The sequence below is a fragment of the Sander vitreus genome, chromosome 9 (assembly GCF_031162955.1).
Source record: "Sander vitreus isolate 19-12246 chromosome 9, sanVit1, whole genome shotgun sequence".
In the NCBI taxonomy this organism is placed as follows: Eukaryota; Metazoa; Chordata; class Actinopteri; order Perciformes; family Percidae; genus Sander; species Sander vitreus.
Window position 1 is genome coordinate 21,581,475 of NC_135863.1, and position 21,567 is coordinate 21,603,041.

The 21,567-nt window shown below is 40.7% G+C and overlaps 1 protein-coding gene across 1 annotated transcript in view; it reads right to left on the bottom strand.

Annotated features, from left to right (window-relative positions):
* The window catches only part of hcn2b (hyperpolarization activated cyclic nucleotide-gated potassium channel 2b), a 37,052-nt gene that overhangs the window by 11,919 nt on the left and 3,566 nt on the right, over window positions 1-21,567 (bottom strand). Inside the window, exons 3-4 of the mRNA XM_078258183.1 lie at window positions 16,539-16,700; window positions 8,518-8,736 (exon numbers count right to left, since the gene is read on the bottom strand). Coding sequence (XP_078114309.1) covers window positions 8,518-8,736; window positions 16,539-16,700 — 381 coding nt within the window. The remainder of the gene's footprint in view (window positions 1-8,517; window positions 8,737-16,538; window positions 16,701-21,567) is intronic.

A 21,567-nucleotide genomic window follows, 5' to 3' on the forward strand; every position in this document is an offset into this window, starting at 1 on the left:
TTCCAAATGTTCCTCACACGCTTTCTTTCCCTGCGTCTTTCAGGCATTTTTGTTCAATGATTGCCCAGTATCAGTGTGATTTCTAACAAATAAATACTGCACACACTTGCATACAGTACAGCATGACCTTCTACATGACAAAATGAAAATCCGAGTGGATCACTTACTTGAACAATGTACCACATTATGAAATTACATCTGCGAAAACAATTTACTGCATCCGTTCCTTTCTTACGTGAACCAATTTTAATCTCAATCTCATTTAGTCTTAATTAATTACATCGGGCCATGGTTCATTTTAGCATTGAAAAGCCATGGCAGCACTAAATGAAAACCCTACAGGTTGTCATCCTTAGCCATCTTTTCAGATGATCTAACACATCTTGAATGTAAACACATAATCCAGACAACAACAATGGGAATTATTCTTTTCAAATTGTTGAGAAAACTGTGTTTAGGGACATAAGAGGGGATTCCCCAAATTGTGCGCATTCCTAACTAACCCAGCAGAAAACAAAATGAAGTAATTTTCACTTAAACCTGACAAATTCCTCCTGATTTGCTGTGTGTTAGTAAGAATAATGATGCAGCCGACGTTCAGAGTCTCCAGCTCATTCAATTAAGCATGGGGATAAACTCAGAGGCTTCTATTAAGCGTTTCCTGCCTCAGGATTCAGTGTGTGGCACTCTCAATTAAACTAAAATGACCTCTCTCTCCCTCTCTCTTTCTCTCTCTCTCTCTCCCTCTCTCTCTGTCTCTCTCTCTCTCTGTCTCTCTCTCTCTCCCTCTCTCTCCCTCTCTGTCTCTCTCTCTCTCTCTCCCCTCTCTCTCTCTCTGTCTCTCTCTCTGTCTCTCTCTCTCTCTCTCTCTCTCTCTCTCTCTCCCTCTCTCTCTCTCGCTCCCTCTCTCTCCGTCTCTCTCTCTCTCTCTCCCTCTCTCTCTCTCTCTCTCTCTCCCCTCTCTCTCTCTCTGTCTCTCTCTCTGTCTCTCTCTCTCTCTGTCTCTCTCTCTGTCTCTCCCTCTCTCTCTCTCGCTCCCTCTCTCTCCGTCTCTCTCTCTCTCTCTCCCCCTCTCTCTCTCCCTCTGTCTCTCCCCCCCCCCCACACACACACACACACACACACACACTTCTTTAAAAGTGGTTGCTGAAGCAGCTGAGTTTTATTGACTTTCTGATTATTTTTTTACTGACCATGTCACTCAAAGCCAGTGGGATGTAAGTGAGACTCAAATGTCCTCGTTTCCTAAAAACATTTCTTTTTTTTTTTAAATCTGCTCACTTCTTAACTACAAAATGTGGAGTAAGTCACAGTTGTAGTGAAGCGGAATGTTATTCAGCAATTTCTCTTAAGAGGGAAATATATGAAGAAAGTATATTTTAGAAATCCATAATGCGTGCTGTGTTACTACATGGTCATGTTACAAAGGGGAACATGCTCTGAGTCACACTGAATAAAACACACTTAAAGACAAAGAACCCGTCTGTATGAACACATCCTCATGTTTATAGCCAGATACGCACTTCTACATTATTTACCCTCCAAGGTGGCACGTTTTCAGAAACTGAACTTTTAGAGTCTCAGCACAAGCAAAAACAGAAATGTCTAACACAGATAAGAGCCTCCTATATTGTATGAGTGATGCAGTGTCTATTTTATAAAATCAAACTTTGTGGCCGGAGGACGCAGATACAACTGGACTTAGATCCTCCTGAAGTACTTTTATAAAACAAACAATATATAATATTATATTTCTGAAACCCAATCTGTTCCTCTCAGCCTGAGGACATAGTTAAGGAGCAGCACTGAGTTTTTTTTTTAATGGGACATAAAGCCTCAAGTTGGTGGCTTGCGAGCATGATGCATGGCTGTCACTGTAAGCCGCCACAGAGGAAGGGAGAAATTGAATTGGCCCTCCCATTAATGAGCCATGTCACTGAGCGTCAGGGCTCAGGATGTGACAAGTCCTATATCTCTGTGTGTGTGTGTGTGTGTGTGTGTGTGTGCGTGCGTGCATGCGTGTGTGATGTCCTGCATGTTTAAAACCTGACTTGACGTCAGCAGTATCCTTTAGCTCAGTGACTGCAAAGCAAAGACAGACCCACAGAAGTAAACACACACGCACACACCTTTAGACACACACACAGTATACTACCTTACTAATGTGTGTGTTGATGGCATGGAGGAACAAAATATGTTAGAATGATGAGGAATGAGAATTTATACAAGAAAACACCGTATTTTTATGTCCTACTGTTGCATGACTACAACAGAACGTTTATATTTGTTAATGTTATGTGGATCCTGATTTCATTGTGATTCACCAATATATTTTTAATATTAGAGACTCTTCCTCTCTTCATAAAGCACACTGATGACATGAAGCCAGGTTGATGCCTTATCACATATTAATTTCTCTTCGTACACATAAACCAAACATGAAGGAGAAAGTGTAGATTTGAGAATTGTGGAAAAGGGGCTACAGGAGGGAAATACCAAAAAGATGTCCAGAAAATCTTAACAGTCATCTTATTTCAAACTGTTTTGATTCATTGTACTGGCGTCAGGGTTATTTTCTTGGTTTGGCTTTAGAGACTTTAATTCTTAACAAAAAGCCTGTTATAAACTTGGGCAGAGGTAGGCAGGGACAGTCTAACAAATAGAGCTGTGGAAGTGATTTTCCCAATTCAATTGCTCCATTGACATTTCAGAAAATGCTTATTTAAAGAGTTTTAAGCCGAGAGACCAACCAAGCCTCCCAGCTACGAGATGAATCGTGACCACAAAACATTTGATTCGGCGCAAAAAAACATCTTGAAAAAGCCAAAGGTACAAGACTGTGAAATGATCAAAGACTTCAGTGGTAGCAGCACACCCTCCGTTTGCAGGTTCAGTAAACATTTCCATGGTCATAGCAAGCCCCAACAATCAGAGACTTGGCTGTTATGCTTGGGTATACGGATATACGGATTGTTATTGAAATTAGATTTTCATTCAGTGTCAGGCATTAGTGGTTTTCCAGGTTATGAAGTGAGCAGTTCCTCAAGTGTCTGTTTCATGTGTCAAGGCCCAGTGGATCAGTGCTCCTCACCAGAGGCCCCAGGGGTCACATCTCCCTCCTCTCACCAAGATTCGGACACGCTGCTCTATTGCTCTTGAAGGGGAGGAAGTGATGGGAGAGGAGGAGAGGGAGTGCAGTTACATGCTAATGCCCTCTGTTCATGTGTGGTGTCCGCTGGCAGATGGTGTATTGCCCAACAGTCAAGGGCAAATGGACATATGAAGCAGGGGAGGGCTGGAGGGACGGATGTGGGAAGAGTGTTGTGGAGAAACATGGGATGGAAAGAATAATTTCGTTTTTTTTTTAAACTGGATCCTATTTTACTATGTTTTTGTGTGTAAAGCCGCTTTCCGACTAGAGGGATTTTTGCAGTTCCTAGAACATAACCTTCCTAGAACCCTTTTTTTCTCGTGTTCCGACTGGACCAATTTGGGGATTATTAAGTTCCTCTGGCCACAGTTCCTGTAGCTCTTTCAGCTCCTACTTCAGGGCAGGGTCTTCTCCCTTTTCCACATAATGGTGGTTAGATGGCTGTGTATAATAACGAAAGGTCAGTTCCTATGGCCACTTGGCCAGTGTGAATGCAAATGGGAAAAAACAGTTTTGGGGGAGAGTAGTTAGTAGAACTGTTTAGAAGTGGACTGTTCCTATAACTATGTTCCTGTAACTACTTGGTCGGAAAGAGGCTATAGTGACTGATGTTAACAACAATCTTTGACCGAGCTGTAATGCAACCCTATTGGGCAAATATGCATCGTCAATTTCGACCACTAAAAGTGCTGTTTTTGCCACCGACAGACTCAGATTGTTATTATAAGTGTCTGACAACATTATGGGAAGGATCCCTATGGAGATAGGCCTTTTCGAATCTTCTTTAAGACATTTTTGTTTAACCATAAATAGCTGGCACTAAACCCACCAGACTCCATTCAAAAAAACTATACCTTGTGGCCGGGTTGGTTCAGTGGGTAGAGCAGGCGCACATACATTTAGAGGTTTATGCCTCGACGCAGAGGTCCAGGGTTCAACTCTGACCTGTGACGATTTCCTGCATGTCTTCCCTCTCTCTCCCCTTTCTCACCTGTCCTGTACATTAAAGGTCGAAAAGCCCAAAAAAATTAAACTATACCTTTAGCGTGTGTAGAGCCAACATATTTTCACATGTAAATCGGTAAACTGTGTGTTTTATTTTTTCGAGTGGTGATTGTTGGAAAAGTGGAAAGACGACCCAAAACGGCTTTTCATAGTTTTAGTTTGTTTCTGTCGAAACAAGTGTATTTACGATGCTAAAATTACTGTTTTTTGAAGGCAATTTCGCGGATGGTTTTATGTTTCAAAAGAGGATCTGACTCTTTAACAAAAAGGTGGACCTACTTAGAAATCCTTCCCATAATGTTGTCAGAAACTTAGAATAGTAAACCTGCTTGCTGCCCCGTCACAGCGAGGGACAACTAATCACTCAACCAAATCCCGACTGTTTGCTGTCCTGGCTCCTAAATGGTGGAATGAGCTCCCTATTGACATCAGGACGGCCGAAAGCCTACACATCTTCCGCCAAAGGCTGAAAACACATCTCTTCCGATTGCACCTCGGATAAAAAATATATATATATATATATATATATATATATATATGTATATGCGTCTTTCAGGCACTTTTGTTCAATGATTGCCCAGCATCAGTGTGATTTCTATACAAATAAATACTGCACACACTTGCATACAGTACAGCATGACCTTCTACATGACAAAATAAAAATCCGAGCTGTGGAAGTGATTTTCCCAATTAAATTGCTCCACTGACATTTCAGAAAATGCTTAGCTTAAATATACTGGCACTTACTACTTGTTGTCTGGAGTTTGCACCTTCAACATTGAAAGCACTTAATTGGAAGTCGCTTTGGATGAAAGCGTCAGCTAAATGACATGTAATGTAATGTAATCTGAGCCTGTCAATGGCTAACGAGCACTTTTGTGAACGTAAATAGAACCGTGCAAAATTGCCCTATGCCTACATTGTAGCTTGTTTCGCAGACTGCCGACAGCAGCGTTCTTGCTTAATACTGGATCAATGTCAAAGATCTTGAGAGAGTTAGCTAAAAGCAGTGATACATGGTGTAAATAGTTAGCTGAGAGCACGGGCGATTCTAGGATCAGACCTTGTGAGAATGTGACACGGATACAGTGCCTGTTTCAAGCCCTTTGAATCTGTAATTGTTTGTCCTCTGTCACTAACAGACAAGTTCACAAACTCTAACTTGAAGCACTAAAATTGATTTAAAAAAAAAAAAAATGTTTTTATTATTGTAATTTTTTACGGGGGCTGAGATGAAATTTAAAAAGGGTCTAAAATCGCCAATGGCTGAGAGAGAACATCCAACTAAAAGTTAATAGGCAAACTGTTGATATAATTAGAATAATAGATGAACGTGAAACTAAAATTAATGAATAAACAAATGAAATAAGCAAAAAGAATCACACAGGTGAAATAGTTAGCTTCAAAAGTAATGGATAAAAGGTATATAAATATAAAAAAGAGTACATAAAAGAACAGCTTCTGATGCCCCCACACTAGTATTGTGAAGGCAAACCGACCGAAAACCCTGACAATTTATCTGTATGAAAACATTGTTGACAGTCGAGCACTACAGCTTTACAGTCTTTCTCATCTCCCTCTCTTATCTCACACTGTGTGTCTCTATTTATATCCCTAGACCGGTTATACACACCGCTATCCAAACAACATGTCCATTCTGATAAGCAGAAGAAATACCAGCATGCTTTTCTCTAACTCTTGAGCCCACAGTAAACAGTCGTCATTTTTATTTGGTCAGTCAGGTCTTTGCATGCATACGGGTGACGATGCTTAGTGCTGGAGCTATTATGCTATTTCTGTCTCAATGCTGAGCATGACGCTAACTGTTTACTCTGTTTTATGTCAATACAAGTCCATGCTGTAGCAAGCATTTACATTATATTAGACAAAGAATCTGTTTTGTCAGAGAGGCTAGTTTCAAGTCATAGCTCTGTCTCCAGTCTGTTATCTGATGGCAGAACAGTACTTATTGCAGACTGCAGTGCAGCATGGTTCAATTCATTAGTTAAACAAAGTCATGGGGGACTGGAGAGGGACAGCATGTTGAATTAGTTGTCCTAGTCTAGCCTAGCAGGGTGTTGCCACTCAGTTCATTAGTTCACTGTTGTGCATCATGGAAGAAGAGGAGAATGGGACTGATGGCAGGAACTGACTGCTGCAGACGTCACACCACAGTACAGTGACACATAACTGACACAGAACAGAGACTCCAGCAAAGACTCAGCAGACTCATTTGTCTCAATTTTTCTCTTTTGTCTCTGAGCACGCCATAAGGAGGACGTCCATATGGCATTAATGCCAAATAGCCCATTGGGAAACCAATTACAGTATAGTTGTAACTTGAAACTTTTTTTCAGGTCCATCCAACTAAGTTACGTACCAAATCTGGTGAAGACTGGATGACATTGTTAGCATTAATTGGTTAAATAAAAAACTTTTGAGGCAGAAATGAGCATGGCCTTTACTGATCAATGTGTTTTGAACCAAAAAATCCAGAAAGCAAGAAGTATTATTTTACTGACTTGTGGGTCAGGAGTTATGAGGCAAAATGTTAAAGTCCCCCTTAACTCAAAAATGTGTTTTTCTTATGTTTATGTTCCCGACTCCCCAAAAATGTCTGACTTTGACTACACTGACTTTTATCTGTGCAAAGTTTGTCAGAGTTTCACATTCATCTCCTTTACATGAATATGTGTGCTCTTCCCTGAAATTGAGATACAAACAAGCTTGATTAGGTGTGTTACTAATCCATAAACCAATCACTGTCTTATACGCAAAAGCAGAGGTGAAACTAAATCACACAACACATCAACCCATTATATGTTCATGAGTGTCCACCATATATAGTTACATGGAGCTCAGAATGCTCAGTGATTATGGATGGCGTGACCCAGATCCATTGATAATGTATCCATTTCGTGCTGCACATACCATGCTCCTGAATCTGACACATACATACAGTAGCTTCATTACTTTTTAAATACCACCACAGCCCCTCCCACAGGAGTGTTGGTCTGCTATAAACTCGACATCATCATGGATGCTCCCTGATATCATGACCTAGTAAGTAAAGCAAGACAATGATTATGTCTCCAACATGACAGACATCCAAGCCAAACAGAATAAAGCTACATGTTAAAGCCGAAACAGCGCACGACAAAATATGAGAGACGTAAACCTGAGCACCCTTTGTTCTTAAAAATGGCCAGAGGTTTCAACTAAACAACAAAGCTCGACCAATCACTCTGATGTGTGTGCGCGTGTCTGCATGCAAGTGTACGAGTGATAGATAGCATAAGACATGTCCACATCACGCAGGATCTAAGGAAGCTAACAAGACGCAGAGCACTGCTGACACCATGGCCTTATAAAGCAGGAACGTGCTCCCCTCCCTGGCCTGCAGAAAGCTTTGATCAGCCGTCACACGGAAACGTCAGACAGGCTGAGGCTGAAGCCGTGTTTATCGAACTGATAGAACACATGCTGTTCCTATCAAAGTGTTTTAAAATCAAATGAACAAACCAAATATCAAATGTGATAAGGATATTCACATTTTTGTAGAGGACAAGCACTGTAGCTTAAATCACCTTATGGGGTCTCCTTATGGCGTCTTGCCATGCTGTAGATATGATGTAGGTGATCTAAAAATATTGATAGTGATCTCTGTAAAAGTTGTAAAGCTGTACTATTTACTCAGATATGTTTGAGTATAAAGGGTTGGTTCACCCATATTACAAAAAATACATAAAAACTTACTAGTTGGGGTATCTTGCCATGCAGATAGATTACAAATTTAAAGATTTAAAGATTTTGGTTTTTGAGATATCTGTTTCTGAGATTTCTGCCACCATACATTGATGGTGCATTGGGAAACCATTTTAAAATAACAGCAACATCTCTTTCTAGAGAAAGAGTCCCAGTAACTCTGGTAATGCACAGAACACACCGTTTTCATAGGGCTTATTTCTCCAGTAGAAGGTAGTTCTAATGACTAATAACTGTTTACAGCACAGTCTGATGTCTTGAGTATATAGGACATTATTCCTGAAAAAAGGTGGTGCTGCTGAATTTATCTGAAGAATAGTTTGGTAAACACGCTCAGAGGGAACTCGATCTTCTGATCTAACTCTCGGCAAGAACCCAAATAAGCGCAATTCCCAAATTGTTGAAGTATTCTGTTAATAAAAACAGAATGCTTTGAACACAAACCAGTTCTATTCGCCACCATGTATTGCTAATACCTTTTTTTTTTTTTTGGTTGAACTGACCATTAATCTGCCTCAAACTATCAACATTAGCTGTTAAGCAGTAAATATCCAGTGAAATGAATCCAGACACCAAAGAATTAGCCAGATCCTTACCTTTTCTTGGTATTGCCGTCTGGACGAGTCCAGAGACTGGATGAGTGCGGTTGCGTGGCCGATGAACATGGCGTAACAGGTGGCTCCGACGATCATACTGAGCATGGTCAGCCAGATGTCCGACATGCTCTCTGGGGCTTGTCTACCATATCCAATGCACAGCATGTGGCTCATGGCCTTAAAGAGGGCGAAGGAGTAGAGCTCGGTCCATGTGTCGTTCTGTAGGGAGAGATGGAGGGAGGGCAAAGAGATAAGAGAACAAACAAGTTGGGAAAACAAAATAAATATAAGGAAGGTTTTAGGGTTATTTTGTCTTCCTAGAATAACGCCTTACTTTTTATATTATTACTTTCAGGCTAGAATGATTTTGACTTTACTAACTGAGCCTGTCGTCTCAGCCAAAGGTAAACTGTAAAGGCACACTGCAGTGAAAAATCATTAAGTTAGAGTGTGACAGAGTGAGTTAGAGAGAGTAAATTAAAGAGTAAGGTATTCCTGGTGAAGTGTATGGCTCAGTGTCTGGTGATTGTAATAGGTTTGGTGGATGGCCTTATCATCATCATCATCATCATTACTGAGCATTGCCTCGTATTGGCCAAAGCAGAAGGAGAAGAGGAAAAAAAGGAGTGTTAATGAGGAGCCTTTACATCTGCCTGCTCCAGTCTGCCTTTGATTGGTGCTCACACACTCACAGTCAACTCTAATTCTCCCGTGTTTGATTCATTAGAAAGCCCTCCACCGGCATGGCTGAGCCTCACATCCTCCCCTTAAACAGCTGTGGTTCACACACTGACCGGGTCTCTTCTTCTGTCCTTCTCTGACACAAGTGGTGTGTTCCCTCACTGATTGACTGCTTGGATTTGTATCTGATTTGTGTTTTTCAAGGATCATTTGCATTTTATTTGAAATTCTAATTTAGTTGGTTTTGGAGGTGAAAGAGGACGTGGCAAGGAGTGGCAAGAGGCTGCTGTCAGATGAAAATGTGTGTTTTGGAAAGGTGATTGAAGAAACAGCAAAGAAAGAAAATTAGATTTTAAAGGCACTTAGCATCAGGCAGCATGGTAACCAGAAATTCGGCCCTGGTGGCTGACTGTGAGCCCCGAGCAAGTCAGCTGGATCGGTGGTTTATGTGTGTATGAGGAGATAAAAATGGACCTTTGTAATCTTAGATAATAGAGAGAGAAACAACCCACGACAACAGTTTGAAGCCTTTAAGATTATGAGCACATCAGAATATCTCCAGCTTTGTTGTTATGTACAGTATGTAGCCTTGTAACTGCAGTCCTCAGTCTCACTGTCACGGCTAAGCCATTTATAATAAGCTATATTACAGACAAACCCCAGCAGAACATTTAAAACACTCCAGCCTCAGTCTGAGCCTCATCCCTGCTCCCGGGTGGTGAACAGACCTGGAGCTGTATCCCTCCAGTCAGCCATCAGCATGCTCGCCACATTGCTGGGGAGGATAACCAGAAAATGCCCTAACCCAGTGTTCAGGCTCTCTTACACACACACACACACACACACACACACACACACACACACACACACACACACACACACACACACACACACACACACACACACACACACACACAATGCACTGTGCAAGGGAAACTAGATTACAAAAATACTAACAAACATAAAAAATGGACTGCTGCTCAGTATACTGTACATGAAATCAAGAAATATCCCTTAGCTTGTCTGTCTGTAATCTATGCTTATCTGCTTCTGTCACGTGCTGTTGTGGCATTTATAAGACAATATTACTGTCATCTTGGTACAGATACAGGGTGTAACAGTATCTATGGGTCGAAGGTGCGTTACTCTTAGTCTGTCTGTGTGGCTATTATTGAAAGCCCTTGGGTATAAATCAGCTCGTCTCTCCTGTGTTCCTAGAAATGTTTTTGTCGATGTCAAGGCCTATGTTGCAGCATAGTCTCTCCTGTTTCTGCTCTGATATCCATACAAATACACAACACAATCATAAACCTCAATTAGGCAGAATTGATGCTCCAACCTTAGTTACTGAAACAAATGGATGCATTCATACCATAGGAATGTTTACATATACTGTAGTGAAGGTCAAATGGATATAGCATGTCTAGTTACATGTAGGCTTTAAAGAAATAGTGGCAAATGCGCTTCTTCACATTCTTGCCGTGTTAGATGAGAAGATCCATCAATCTTCTCGTTTACTGTCATTTTCAACAAACGTACATACATACAAACCTTTTCATTTCGCAAATATACGCACCTATTCCTTTACATGTGATTGTATGAGCAGGAAAACCCTTAGAGACAGAGACAACACTTCTTAAACCAGCTGTAACTATTCAGTATGTGTTTGAGATAAGAGCTAATTACAACTGACAGTGTACAACTGTCTCTTACTATTGGAAATTACAGCCTTCATAGTAACACAATAAACTAATTCAGCAGAGAAGAAAGAGGAAACAAATGAAATTAGCTGGTGTTCATTTTATTTGCCATCAGTCTTCACTGAGCAGCGTAGATGATAGCTAATTGTACATTACACATTTAGGGAGGAACACAAAGGGAGTATGGGACATCTATGATGCATGATGGAGTATAGAATAGTGAGTGTACGTGCATGGTGGCATGTCCGTCAGGGTATACATGCTGACAGACAAATATATTTCTCTTGATTGGAGTACTCCTGCATTAACCTAAATTGGATTGAGCGTTAATGTGGAAATAATGGACTACTGAGCAAAGTTCAGGGTTTCATGGTGGCTGTGTTTGTAAATGGAGCTGCAAAATCACAAGTTTGAATTCATAACTTGAACAGTTTCTTTTTCTGAATATAATCGGCAGCCTACTAAAAGATCTTGCTTGACCAAGATTTCTTTTATGTTTTCTGAAGGACGGAGCTGACTTAACTGTAGCAGCATGTTGCAGACATATTGTTGTTGTTTTTTTCTATAGAGCGAGGTATTGTGCCAAAAATGAAAAAGAAATATTCAAAAGTGATCACAATAAAAACTAAAGGGGCACTCGGAGAGCACAGACCTCTGCCCAGGCATGCCCCATCTCACAATGTTAACGCAGGGTGAATTTTCCCAGTCCAGAACACATTTTTCAGATTATTCCGACACCACATGAATCAAGCACAAACACCCTATCTCGCAATGTTAACGAAAGTGAAAAATAATTTGTGTACATACAGTATGCAGTAGTAGGCTACAGCTGTGGTTGAAAGGAATGTCATCAGTTTTGCAGGTGTTTGGTCATAAACCAAAGTATTTGAAGGGATACTTTGCCAATTTCAAACCAGCTCTGTGTCATTTTTGTGTGGGTAGTGTGTTACAGTAAAATGAACGTTGGTCAGCGGAGGTCTGCCGAGATCAGCCGGATGATGCAAAACGGTCATTTCATTGGGTTACAATTGCTGATTTGAGTCTATATCTCAGTCTGGTTTATTGAAGTCTTTCTAAGCTGAATCTTTAATTGACTTCATTAGATGTGAATTTGATGCTTGTAAATCATGTGGCAGGACAGAATATTAATTGATTTGATTAATTGATTTTCAAAAGCTTTGCTGCCCAATAAGCCGTTATTGGGTTTGGGTAAAATAGCTTTAATTGGTTTTTCGTCTTTGACTGATATCAAGAGAAAGCAGTTCAACATGATATGCTCGAGGAACTTGTTGCATAAACTTAAATTTTTGTTATGTCTCTTGTAGTTACAGTGGAGACTCAGCAATCACATTGTTTATACATCATTTAACTGTTGCATATAGAGGTTACAGCAGTGAAAGGGAGGGTAGTCTGTATTATTTGGGAGAACAGGAGAGGGGATAGTTTTCTCTAACCAGATTTATGTTTTCAGCTCTTCTTATTATAGTCTATTGTCGTTTTTTATATATTGTTAACTTTTCTTCTCTGCCAACACAAAATACAAAGGTTCAATGTGATGTGTTGCTTTATAAATCATCATCACACATCTCCATTCACTCTGCTATATAAGGCCTTAATACATCTCATCTGGAACCAGTTGTTCCTGGAACCAATGTTCCTTCTGTTGCTAGTGCGGGATATTCTGAGTGTACACAAGGTACAAAGGTACAATTGCGCAGTACAATTTTCCGCATAATGTACAGCGACTGGACTTAGTCTGAGGTCTGGCTGGGTAATTGTGTGCAAGGTCTGTCTTGGAAGAACCAATGTGAACGTCTTCAGGACAAATGTGCTCGCTTTGCCAGACCCTCCTCCACAGCTCTGCGGAGGAGGGTCTGGCTAGTCCACACAGCATTCCTGAATGGGAGAAAAACATGCTCTGGTTTATTGGCATTTCTTTAAACCAATCACAATCGTCTTGGGCAGTGCGAAGTGCCACGGTGCAGCTGCAAAATAGTCTCGGGAAAGAACTTGTTTTGGTGGAACGTGTACGTTCAAAAGTTGTTTTAGTCATGCAACAGAAAACTCAGATTGGACAGATAGTCTAGCTAGCTGTCTGGATTTACCCTGCAGAGATCTGAGGAGCAGTTAGTCCTCATAAATGGACCGGAGTTTAAAATTCCAACCCAAAGAAAGCTGAAGGTAACAGACATCCGGCGGAATTTCCGGCGGCACCGGAGCAATCCCGGAAGTAGAATGTCGTGAACATAGACTACAAAATGGATGAACCTCATTTTGCATGTCCTGTACAGGAACGATCCATGTAAAGGAGAAATTCAGTGCTCTCATACAGCAACATCATCATCGAGGAGGTAACTCTTGCCACCGACATAGCAGTGGCGGTTTTAGGAGGGGGCCAAGGGTGGCCAGTGAAAGATGTAACTGCCAAAACATACCTCAGGCCAATTGCAGAGGTTATTTATTAAAGCTAAAAGTCAACATTCTCCAAACTTTATTTAATTGTACTTGTATTTAAAAGGCATTATAACTTAGGAAATGCATATAAAATGACTTTCATGTTTAATTTCTGCCGAGACCTTCGTGTCTCATATATCCTGAGAATACCTTTATAAATTAAGGATTCAATCAATTTCCACATGCCTCTCGTTTGTATTGCCTATGTTCCAAATTAACTTTCAAAATGTGTTACTGAGATCTGTTACATTAAATACAGAAACAGAGCTCAGACTGAAGAGAGGAGAGGAAGAGAGAGGCTTTATTCTAATGCCATTGATCCAAGAGCTGATCCAGCTGAGGCAGATGGGTCAAACCCACCAGGAAGGAAAAGAACTACAAGGCTACTATTCTGAGTATCATATAACATACAGACGTATACATATATATAAAAGCAGGTATGAAAGTGCATATGAGAGTGCCCTCTCTGACCAACTGAATAATTCACGTTGTTTCTATCTGGCTGTATTATAGCCTAAGTGCATTGATGATGCAAAAAGGAAAGTAGGGTGTAGCCCAGGAAATGTCCAGCACAGGCTGTCAGCCTGAAGTAAAGCACGTAGATGAGGATCATTTAACGCTGCGTCTCTGATTCAAAGCCACTCTGAAGAAGAGGATCTCTGACCTTGATTATCCTGAGATGGAGAGCAGCACAACACACCAGGCGGCCGCGCCCACATGGGTGCCTGCTGCCTGGCATTGTGGCATCTCGCTCAGAAAATGGCACACAGGTGTAAACAAAGCACATCACTCTGAGGCATCAAAGAGGAAACTGATTGTAAGCATGACGAGGTGGAAGGGAGGGAGGAAAAGAGTGAAACACGACAGCTGAGATAACAATATATGTTCTCTGCATTCATACCCTTTGGTGATAACTAACATTGTACACAAAAATGTCGTTGTGCAATATAGAAGCTGCCTGTTCTCTGAGATTGGAAAACATCAATGCAAAATGTTGCTTTGAATTGGAATTGAATGCTAATAATAGGCTATCAACACATCTATGTTTGCAACTGGGAGCTGAGATGCCCAGAGAGCAGGCAGGTCTGAACACTATGGGCAGGATACAAGTGGAGGCTAGTAATATCCAAACTTTAGTCATTTTATTCTTTCAGTCAAACTCAAAGTCTATGATATCGCTACTGCATTTTGTGTGTGTGTGTGTGTGTGTGTGTTTGCCATAGTACACAGTGTTTTGTGTGTGCCAAATGCAGAAGGTTTAGCATGTGAAGCATTTCTTAGCGACAGAGGCGTCAGACAGCTCAGAAAACAGCCCGCACATGACAAATGCACAAGGAAGGAATCATCCAGTCTGCTAAACTTCACACAACAATTATGTGACGTTCCCTCCAAGAAATAGTTTAAAGCGCTCATATTGTGCTTTTTGGCTTTTCCCCTTTCCTTTGTGTTATATATCTTTTTATAGGTTTACAAATTAAAAAAGCCCAAAGTCCACCCCAAAGGGACTTACCATCTCCAACAGAAAACACTGTTCACAAACTGCTCCAAACAGCTCTATTGTAGTCCAGCCTTTACTTCAGAGACAAACGTGCGTCACTTTGTAACACACGTTATAATGCTCGCCTAGCTGCTAGAGTGGCACTCCTTCATACTCTGCAACTCACTAGCTAGCTATACTTACTGCGCATATGCGACTTCCAACAAAGATGGAATAGAAGTGAGATGCCTCACTCTGTAGCTAAAACAGAGCGCTCAACACACAGGGTGAAAAGAGGTGCTGCAGCAATGTGCAGTACAACAAATATATGTTTTTGTTTTTTATTAAACCATGTATACCTATTCTGATATAACCTCTAAATACAATTAGGAACCTGAAAATGAGCATAATACGAGCACTTTAAACTAACTTGCAAACCAGATAAACCTATTTGCAGCTTCTGACACTACAGCAATAAGTCAACCAGTAACATCTGTTGGCTGTTTTCAAGTGCTGGGCTAGTTAATGGGGCAGATGATGTTGATATAGATCAGAAAACTGTGTAGTTCCCACTAATGCCAACTATTTCTCCTCAGCCTTAACCAATCAGTTTTACTCCACATTCTTGTTCGTGCCACTGGCTCTGCCAGTCACCAACTCCCAGTCAGTTGTCTCTAACACAGAATGACAAGTCAGACAGGATGGAAGGGATTAAGCTCAAATGATAAATACACAAACAGGAAACATGTTTTCTGATGTTGTGACATCTGATGTAATAGTACAGCCATAAAAAATACCTACTCAAGTAGACAATATATACACTCAGTTGCCAGTTTATTAGACCCACCTGGTAAAATTAATCTAATAGAACACTCCTGCAATAAACCATACCTTCATTTTGACTTCAGTTTTATTGATTGATTGTGGATTTTTTTCTAGTTCTAAAGCTTCTTGAGAGGGGATTTAATTAGAACACCAGGGTTGACTGAGCAAGTTATGCTCCTGTTTGGCAAAATACTGGTTAGTTAAAGGTTTAACCTTCGAAACGAACATGATTTTAATAATGAATATTATTCTTTAATGATCTGGTCTTGCACTACTTGCTCTCCAGAGGGTTTTTCTTCCATGCCAGCATTAGTTGTGGACAAAACCTCTCCTAATGGCCTGTCTATCAGCAGTTGGCCAGAAGCTACCTGCCAGCTAGAAGGAGGAAAGGACATCTGATAGGAGACATGAATAGGATAGAGAGAAAGAAGAGAACGGCTAAAAAACAAACCACATGGCATGCTGTATGAACTGAGTGAAAACAGGCTTTTTTTCATCCCTCACTCCTGCTTTCTGTACTGGCATGTCTCCTGGGTTTAACTAGAGACGGTTTAAGGCCAGTCCTCTGTGTGTGTGTGTGTGTGTGTGTGTGTGTGTGTGTGTGTGTGTGTGTGTGTGTGTGTGTGTGTGTGTGTGTGTGTGTGTGTGTGTGTGTGTGTGTGTGTGTGTGTGTGCTGACTCAACCTTAAATACATTTGATTTCCCAAGCTGCCTGCAAAAAAAACACTTTTTTTGCTCCATGAGGGATATTTTTTATGCTTTGGTTTTGCAGTAATTGTTCTTTCAAACACCTTTCCATGCTGACATTCATGTGATTTTGTGACATACAAATGGTATACACATATACACAAAGATATACAGTGCACACACAGCATTTCGCTTACCACCATCTTGTTGAGGGAGACCCAGCAGTCAGACGGAAAGTCCTGCAGCATGGGAACAAGGAACTGGAGACAGCCATCCCAGTGACAGAGCAGCAGCATCATACCAATCAGGTTGAATATTCGCATCACAGCACTGGCCAGGTCATAGGTCATGTGGAAGATCTGTCAGGAGGAGAAGAGAAGGGCTTAGAAGAGAGGGTTATCAAAGTGCAGCGGAAGAAAAGACAGAGATAGACGTGTGAGGGCAACGAACATAATAATCTTTATGTTTATACAGATTGAGGTAAAAACTGTTGAATCACAAACAGTACACATCCAGCATATTGTTCTACTGAGGAGAGAATTGAAACAGTTGGTACTATGCATAACATATGTATTATTTACGGTTATCTACAGGAGATCATTTGGCCAACATTCCACTCTTTAAACAGTATCAATTTATTTATTTTACTTTTGCTACTTGGGGCGGCAGAACATATGTAAACACAACATTGACATATTATCATCTCATAACGTTGATATGGCCAACATGTTAGCACACAGCTGCCTATTTATACATCCAACAGTTACAAAGCAACATTATCACTCATTTGGAGTTGTTTTTCAGGTCACATGGCTAATCTAAGTCCAATATTAATCTTCTTCCTTTTAGCTTTTTTTTTGCTTGCTTGCTAGTTGCTAACTTTAATAGTATGCCATTTAGTGCTGGGCAGGTAGCATACAGTGAGTTTTTAGACATTTCTTTCCTCAAAACAGTTACCTGCTGTGTCTGGAAAGAGTGAACCAAAACAGTTAAAGGAGAAATCCGGCTGATTTTTACCTGAATCTTGGTCGCTAGATGTCACCGAGTACTGTCGATAAGAAAAAAAATGACCAAAATCAGTGCTAGCAAACTGGAGTTGCTGCAGCTAATGGCCAGAGCTCCCAGTTAGCTAAAATGCCAGTTGTGCGTTACTACTGTGCAAGCCACAGGCATCATTTGGACCGTTTCCATGTAGTTACATAGTCACTGATATGGTTATAACCACTACAGTGCTCAATTACCTATTTTTGAAGGGGAAATAAACTTGAAGTTTCATAGCGAAGGCATGACCTCCGTGATCAACTCTCCTGGGCTTTCGGTGAAGCGACCGATGGAAAAAGAGGTAGGTGACAGTACAAATTTTGAATTTAAACAGTTTCTCCACAATGTCTGAGTTGAAAACGCATCTTGTTGTCACGTAAGGGCCCTGTTCATGTTGCACAGACATTTGAATTGCATTTTGTGTCTGTTAAGAGGCACAAAGGCACTCTTTAGAACATGCCCCCACAACTGGCATTTTAGCTAACTGGGAGCTCTGGCCATTAGCTGCAGCAACTCCAGTTTGCTAGCACCGATTTTGGCCATTTTTTTTTTCCTATCGACAATACTCTGTGACATCTAGCAATCAAGATTCAGGTAAAAGTCGGCCGGATTTCTCCTTTAAGTTGCGGACCAGAACACACAAACAATGAGCTGAAAGACGCTAAAGAGAACTGCTAAGTCAGGTGGTAATTCATTGTGAGTTTGAAAAACCAGCGGCCGAACTGCATTACAGCAATATTTACATCATTTGGATTCAGCTTTACGATCTGATCATTGCACGTTATGTTCATTAATATGCACTAAAGTTCTGAATAAAATGAGAAAATACCCAGTACTTTTCATTTGTCAAGTACTTAATTTAGACAGCGATATACAACAAAAGGCTTGACCATGTGGTCATTTCATACAGTACAGACTATTTACTTATCGATTTATCAGAAAACATACTAAATTGTGATATATATCGCTATCAAGATATGAATTGAGCTATATCGGGGTAGAAGATTTTGGTTATATCGTCCATTCCTAATTCGACCTATTGTTAATATAAAAGTCTTGATAAGTAAAACAGCCGGGGCGGAAGAGCTGCAGGGAAGTATATATGTTTAAAAAGCAAAGTTTTCAGTAGTTTTGAAAAACTAGTTGGGTTTTCCAATGATGTAATTATACTTCAAATAGTTATTATAATAGGAGATACAATTTTAAACATGGTATGATGTCACTAATCAGTAACAAATCAAAACCTGACATGCTGTATGTGATTCCTCAGTCTTAGTAGAATACCAGTGTCAGGCTGGAGGGTCTACATTATGACCAGGTGGGGAAAATGAACAAGAGCCTGTGTTCTGCACTCTTTCATGATGAAACCTCATCAGACGCTGATGAAGCTTTGATCAGCAGCCCGGGCCGGCCTCTCCCTCTAGTGTTTCTTAGATTTACTCCCCCTCAGGTAAGAAAGGCTCATTTGTGTGGAGCTGGTGTTCTGGTCACAGCCTTGTAAACACTACTCAGTGTTGCTGTCGCTGGCTTCTGGCCAGGCTTTCTTACCTCTATGTGTGTGTCTGCGCATGAGGGTATGTTTACATTAATGTGTGGACTATGCTGTGAAATACATGCTTAGCTAGGCCAACTGGAGGCTTTTGCTAAATCGTAAGCAAAAGCATATTCCCCACTAGGGACAGAGAATTATCCTACAAGGGAAGTAGGCTAGATGTATGACTGCATATATATATATATATATATATATATATATATATATAGTACCGGTATATACAGTATCAAAAACAAACAAATTTCTCACTTGAGACTAGAGAATTGCCTACAACTAGGCCAGATACTGTGTGTGTGTGTGTGTGTGTGTGTGTGTGTGTGTGTGTGTGTGTGTGTGTGTGTGTGTGTGTGTGTGTGTGTGTGTGTGTGTCTCCGGAGACGTGAACAAGCATCCTCCGTTGTGAGTTTACAGTTTGGGAGCTGCCAGGTCGAGAGATTCTGTGACTCATCCAGTCACCTCAGAGACCTCGGTGTCCTAACCCCTTAGCTCACTTGAATATCAAAACCTGCATCTCCTTTAAAACCCTGGAGCGTCTTGTTAGTTACAGTGCCGACACAAAAAAGCCAACCGGTCTCATGTATTTCTCCATCCAAACAGACCAACACGCATATTAATATCCACTTGCTAATGATTCTTCCCCAAGTAGCTCTGGGCCTTTTCTTATGGTCTGTGTTTACCAAATCCCATGAATTTCTTTGACTTTATCCGATGTGTAATTTACATGGCAAGTGCTTTAAATGCTCATAACACTTTAGTTTTGTGTAGCTGTCTGTGCACTAAACATCTCCTTATTCTCCACATACTGTATCTACATATTGGATTACATGCGATTCAAATATATATCAAAAATGTATAGATCCTCTTTATTCTTCACTCTTCTGCATATTTTAAGCTTCCCCTTGTAAATTAGCTATAGACCAAATGCCAAAGATGCTACTTTTTCTACTTTTTTGAGTATTTCCTATAATGGCTAATAGCCTTAGCTAATTTGGAGAAGGAGAAAGGGAAACACACTGTGGGGCCCTGCCCTGTGATTAGGAAGCATTCACATTATGATTAATGAGGCTCCATGACTAATGTTCTCCCCCGACACCCCAACAGTACCAGGCCATGTGTCACTGTCAGACCACAATCTGGGTCAATGCACATTACTGTGTCTACAACACACACTCACAACCTGAAAACCCTAGATAAAGTACTTTTTACTCCTGTCTGCTGCACATTGTCAAACACACGTTGATCTGGACGATTCCGATGACGACGTTTAGAGAGAGCTATTGAACCTGATGACTCCCACTACCAATCTCCACTCTCATGCACCCGCTGCCACCCATTCACCATCATTGCCTAGCTCATGAAAAAGGCATCCTACTCTCGGACATGCCAGCAAGTGAAGAGTCTTGATACCAGCTTTCCTGCCTCAGGAAATTGCTCTGATTATTCCCGACAACGCTTATCTCTGCTTCTCTGTTGGCCCCACACACACACACACACAATCTATTCAGAGTAAAAAATACACAACCTGTTCTTTCTTTTTTAATTATGAGCACGACTGTTGGCCCACAGCTGAGCTAAACGGTGAAATCAAGCTGGGCAGAGGGGAAACACAGCCAGCCCTGTTTGAATCGAGCTGAGCAGAGCAGAGCTCAGCTGAACTAAGATGATCAGGGGAGGGCTGAGTCGAAGCAAAGCAGCATTCACTTGTGAGTGTTTGAATCAGTAATTAGGGTTCTCATTGAGCTCAATCTCAAGTCTTCTGATTACCACTCTGTAATCAGAAGACCAGAGTGGTTATTTTCAGAGTGAGGGCACACACACTTTTGATTCATAGATGATTGGTTAATCCAAATAAGGATCCTCAGTTTATATCTGCAAGCACGTTAGCAGGACAGGGTCAATTGCGTTTGTGTAGCACATAGGTATATGATGGATGGTAATGCATGTATCTTATTTCCTGATGTGTAATGTGTCCAGAAAGTGTGTGCAGTTGCAATGAGATTAAAATAGGAGTGTAAGAGAGAAAACTAAAGTAAGCAGAAAACACCAAACTAAAACAATAATAACAATGGGGGGAAAAGGGAACTTTTGTTATGAGAAAAAAAAAGGCTATTAGTGTCTCTGTGGTTGTGTTTATTCCTCGGAAAATCCCTCTTCACTTTCCCACTCATAGCACAAATTATTTTTTCATGAATTCTTACCTACACTGGGTTATAATGAGCTGTTATCCAGCTGTTATCCATTGCTATATAAGATGGTAAAACCGCAGTTTTTATGTGTCAGGGAGAAATTATACAGAGGATTGTTTTGATGGAGTGAAGCTGATGAGCCTGATTTGTTAGACCCTAAAATTCATCAGGATTTATAATAAACATACTCTTGTGTGAAGGCTGTCTTACAATCTGCACATTCCTTCACAGATGAGCCTGCATTACAGCACCATCTCTGTCTTCAAGGTAACTTAGCATGCTTCATGATGTAAAAGTAAATGCTGTTAGGAATAATGTCTGCAAAGGCTAACAGACATTATCGTATTATATAGCCTGGCCGACATCGATATTTAGTTTTTTTTAAATCTGATAACGATATATTAGCCGATCTTGATACGGAACTGTAGATTTGTTTTTTGTTTTTAC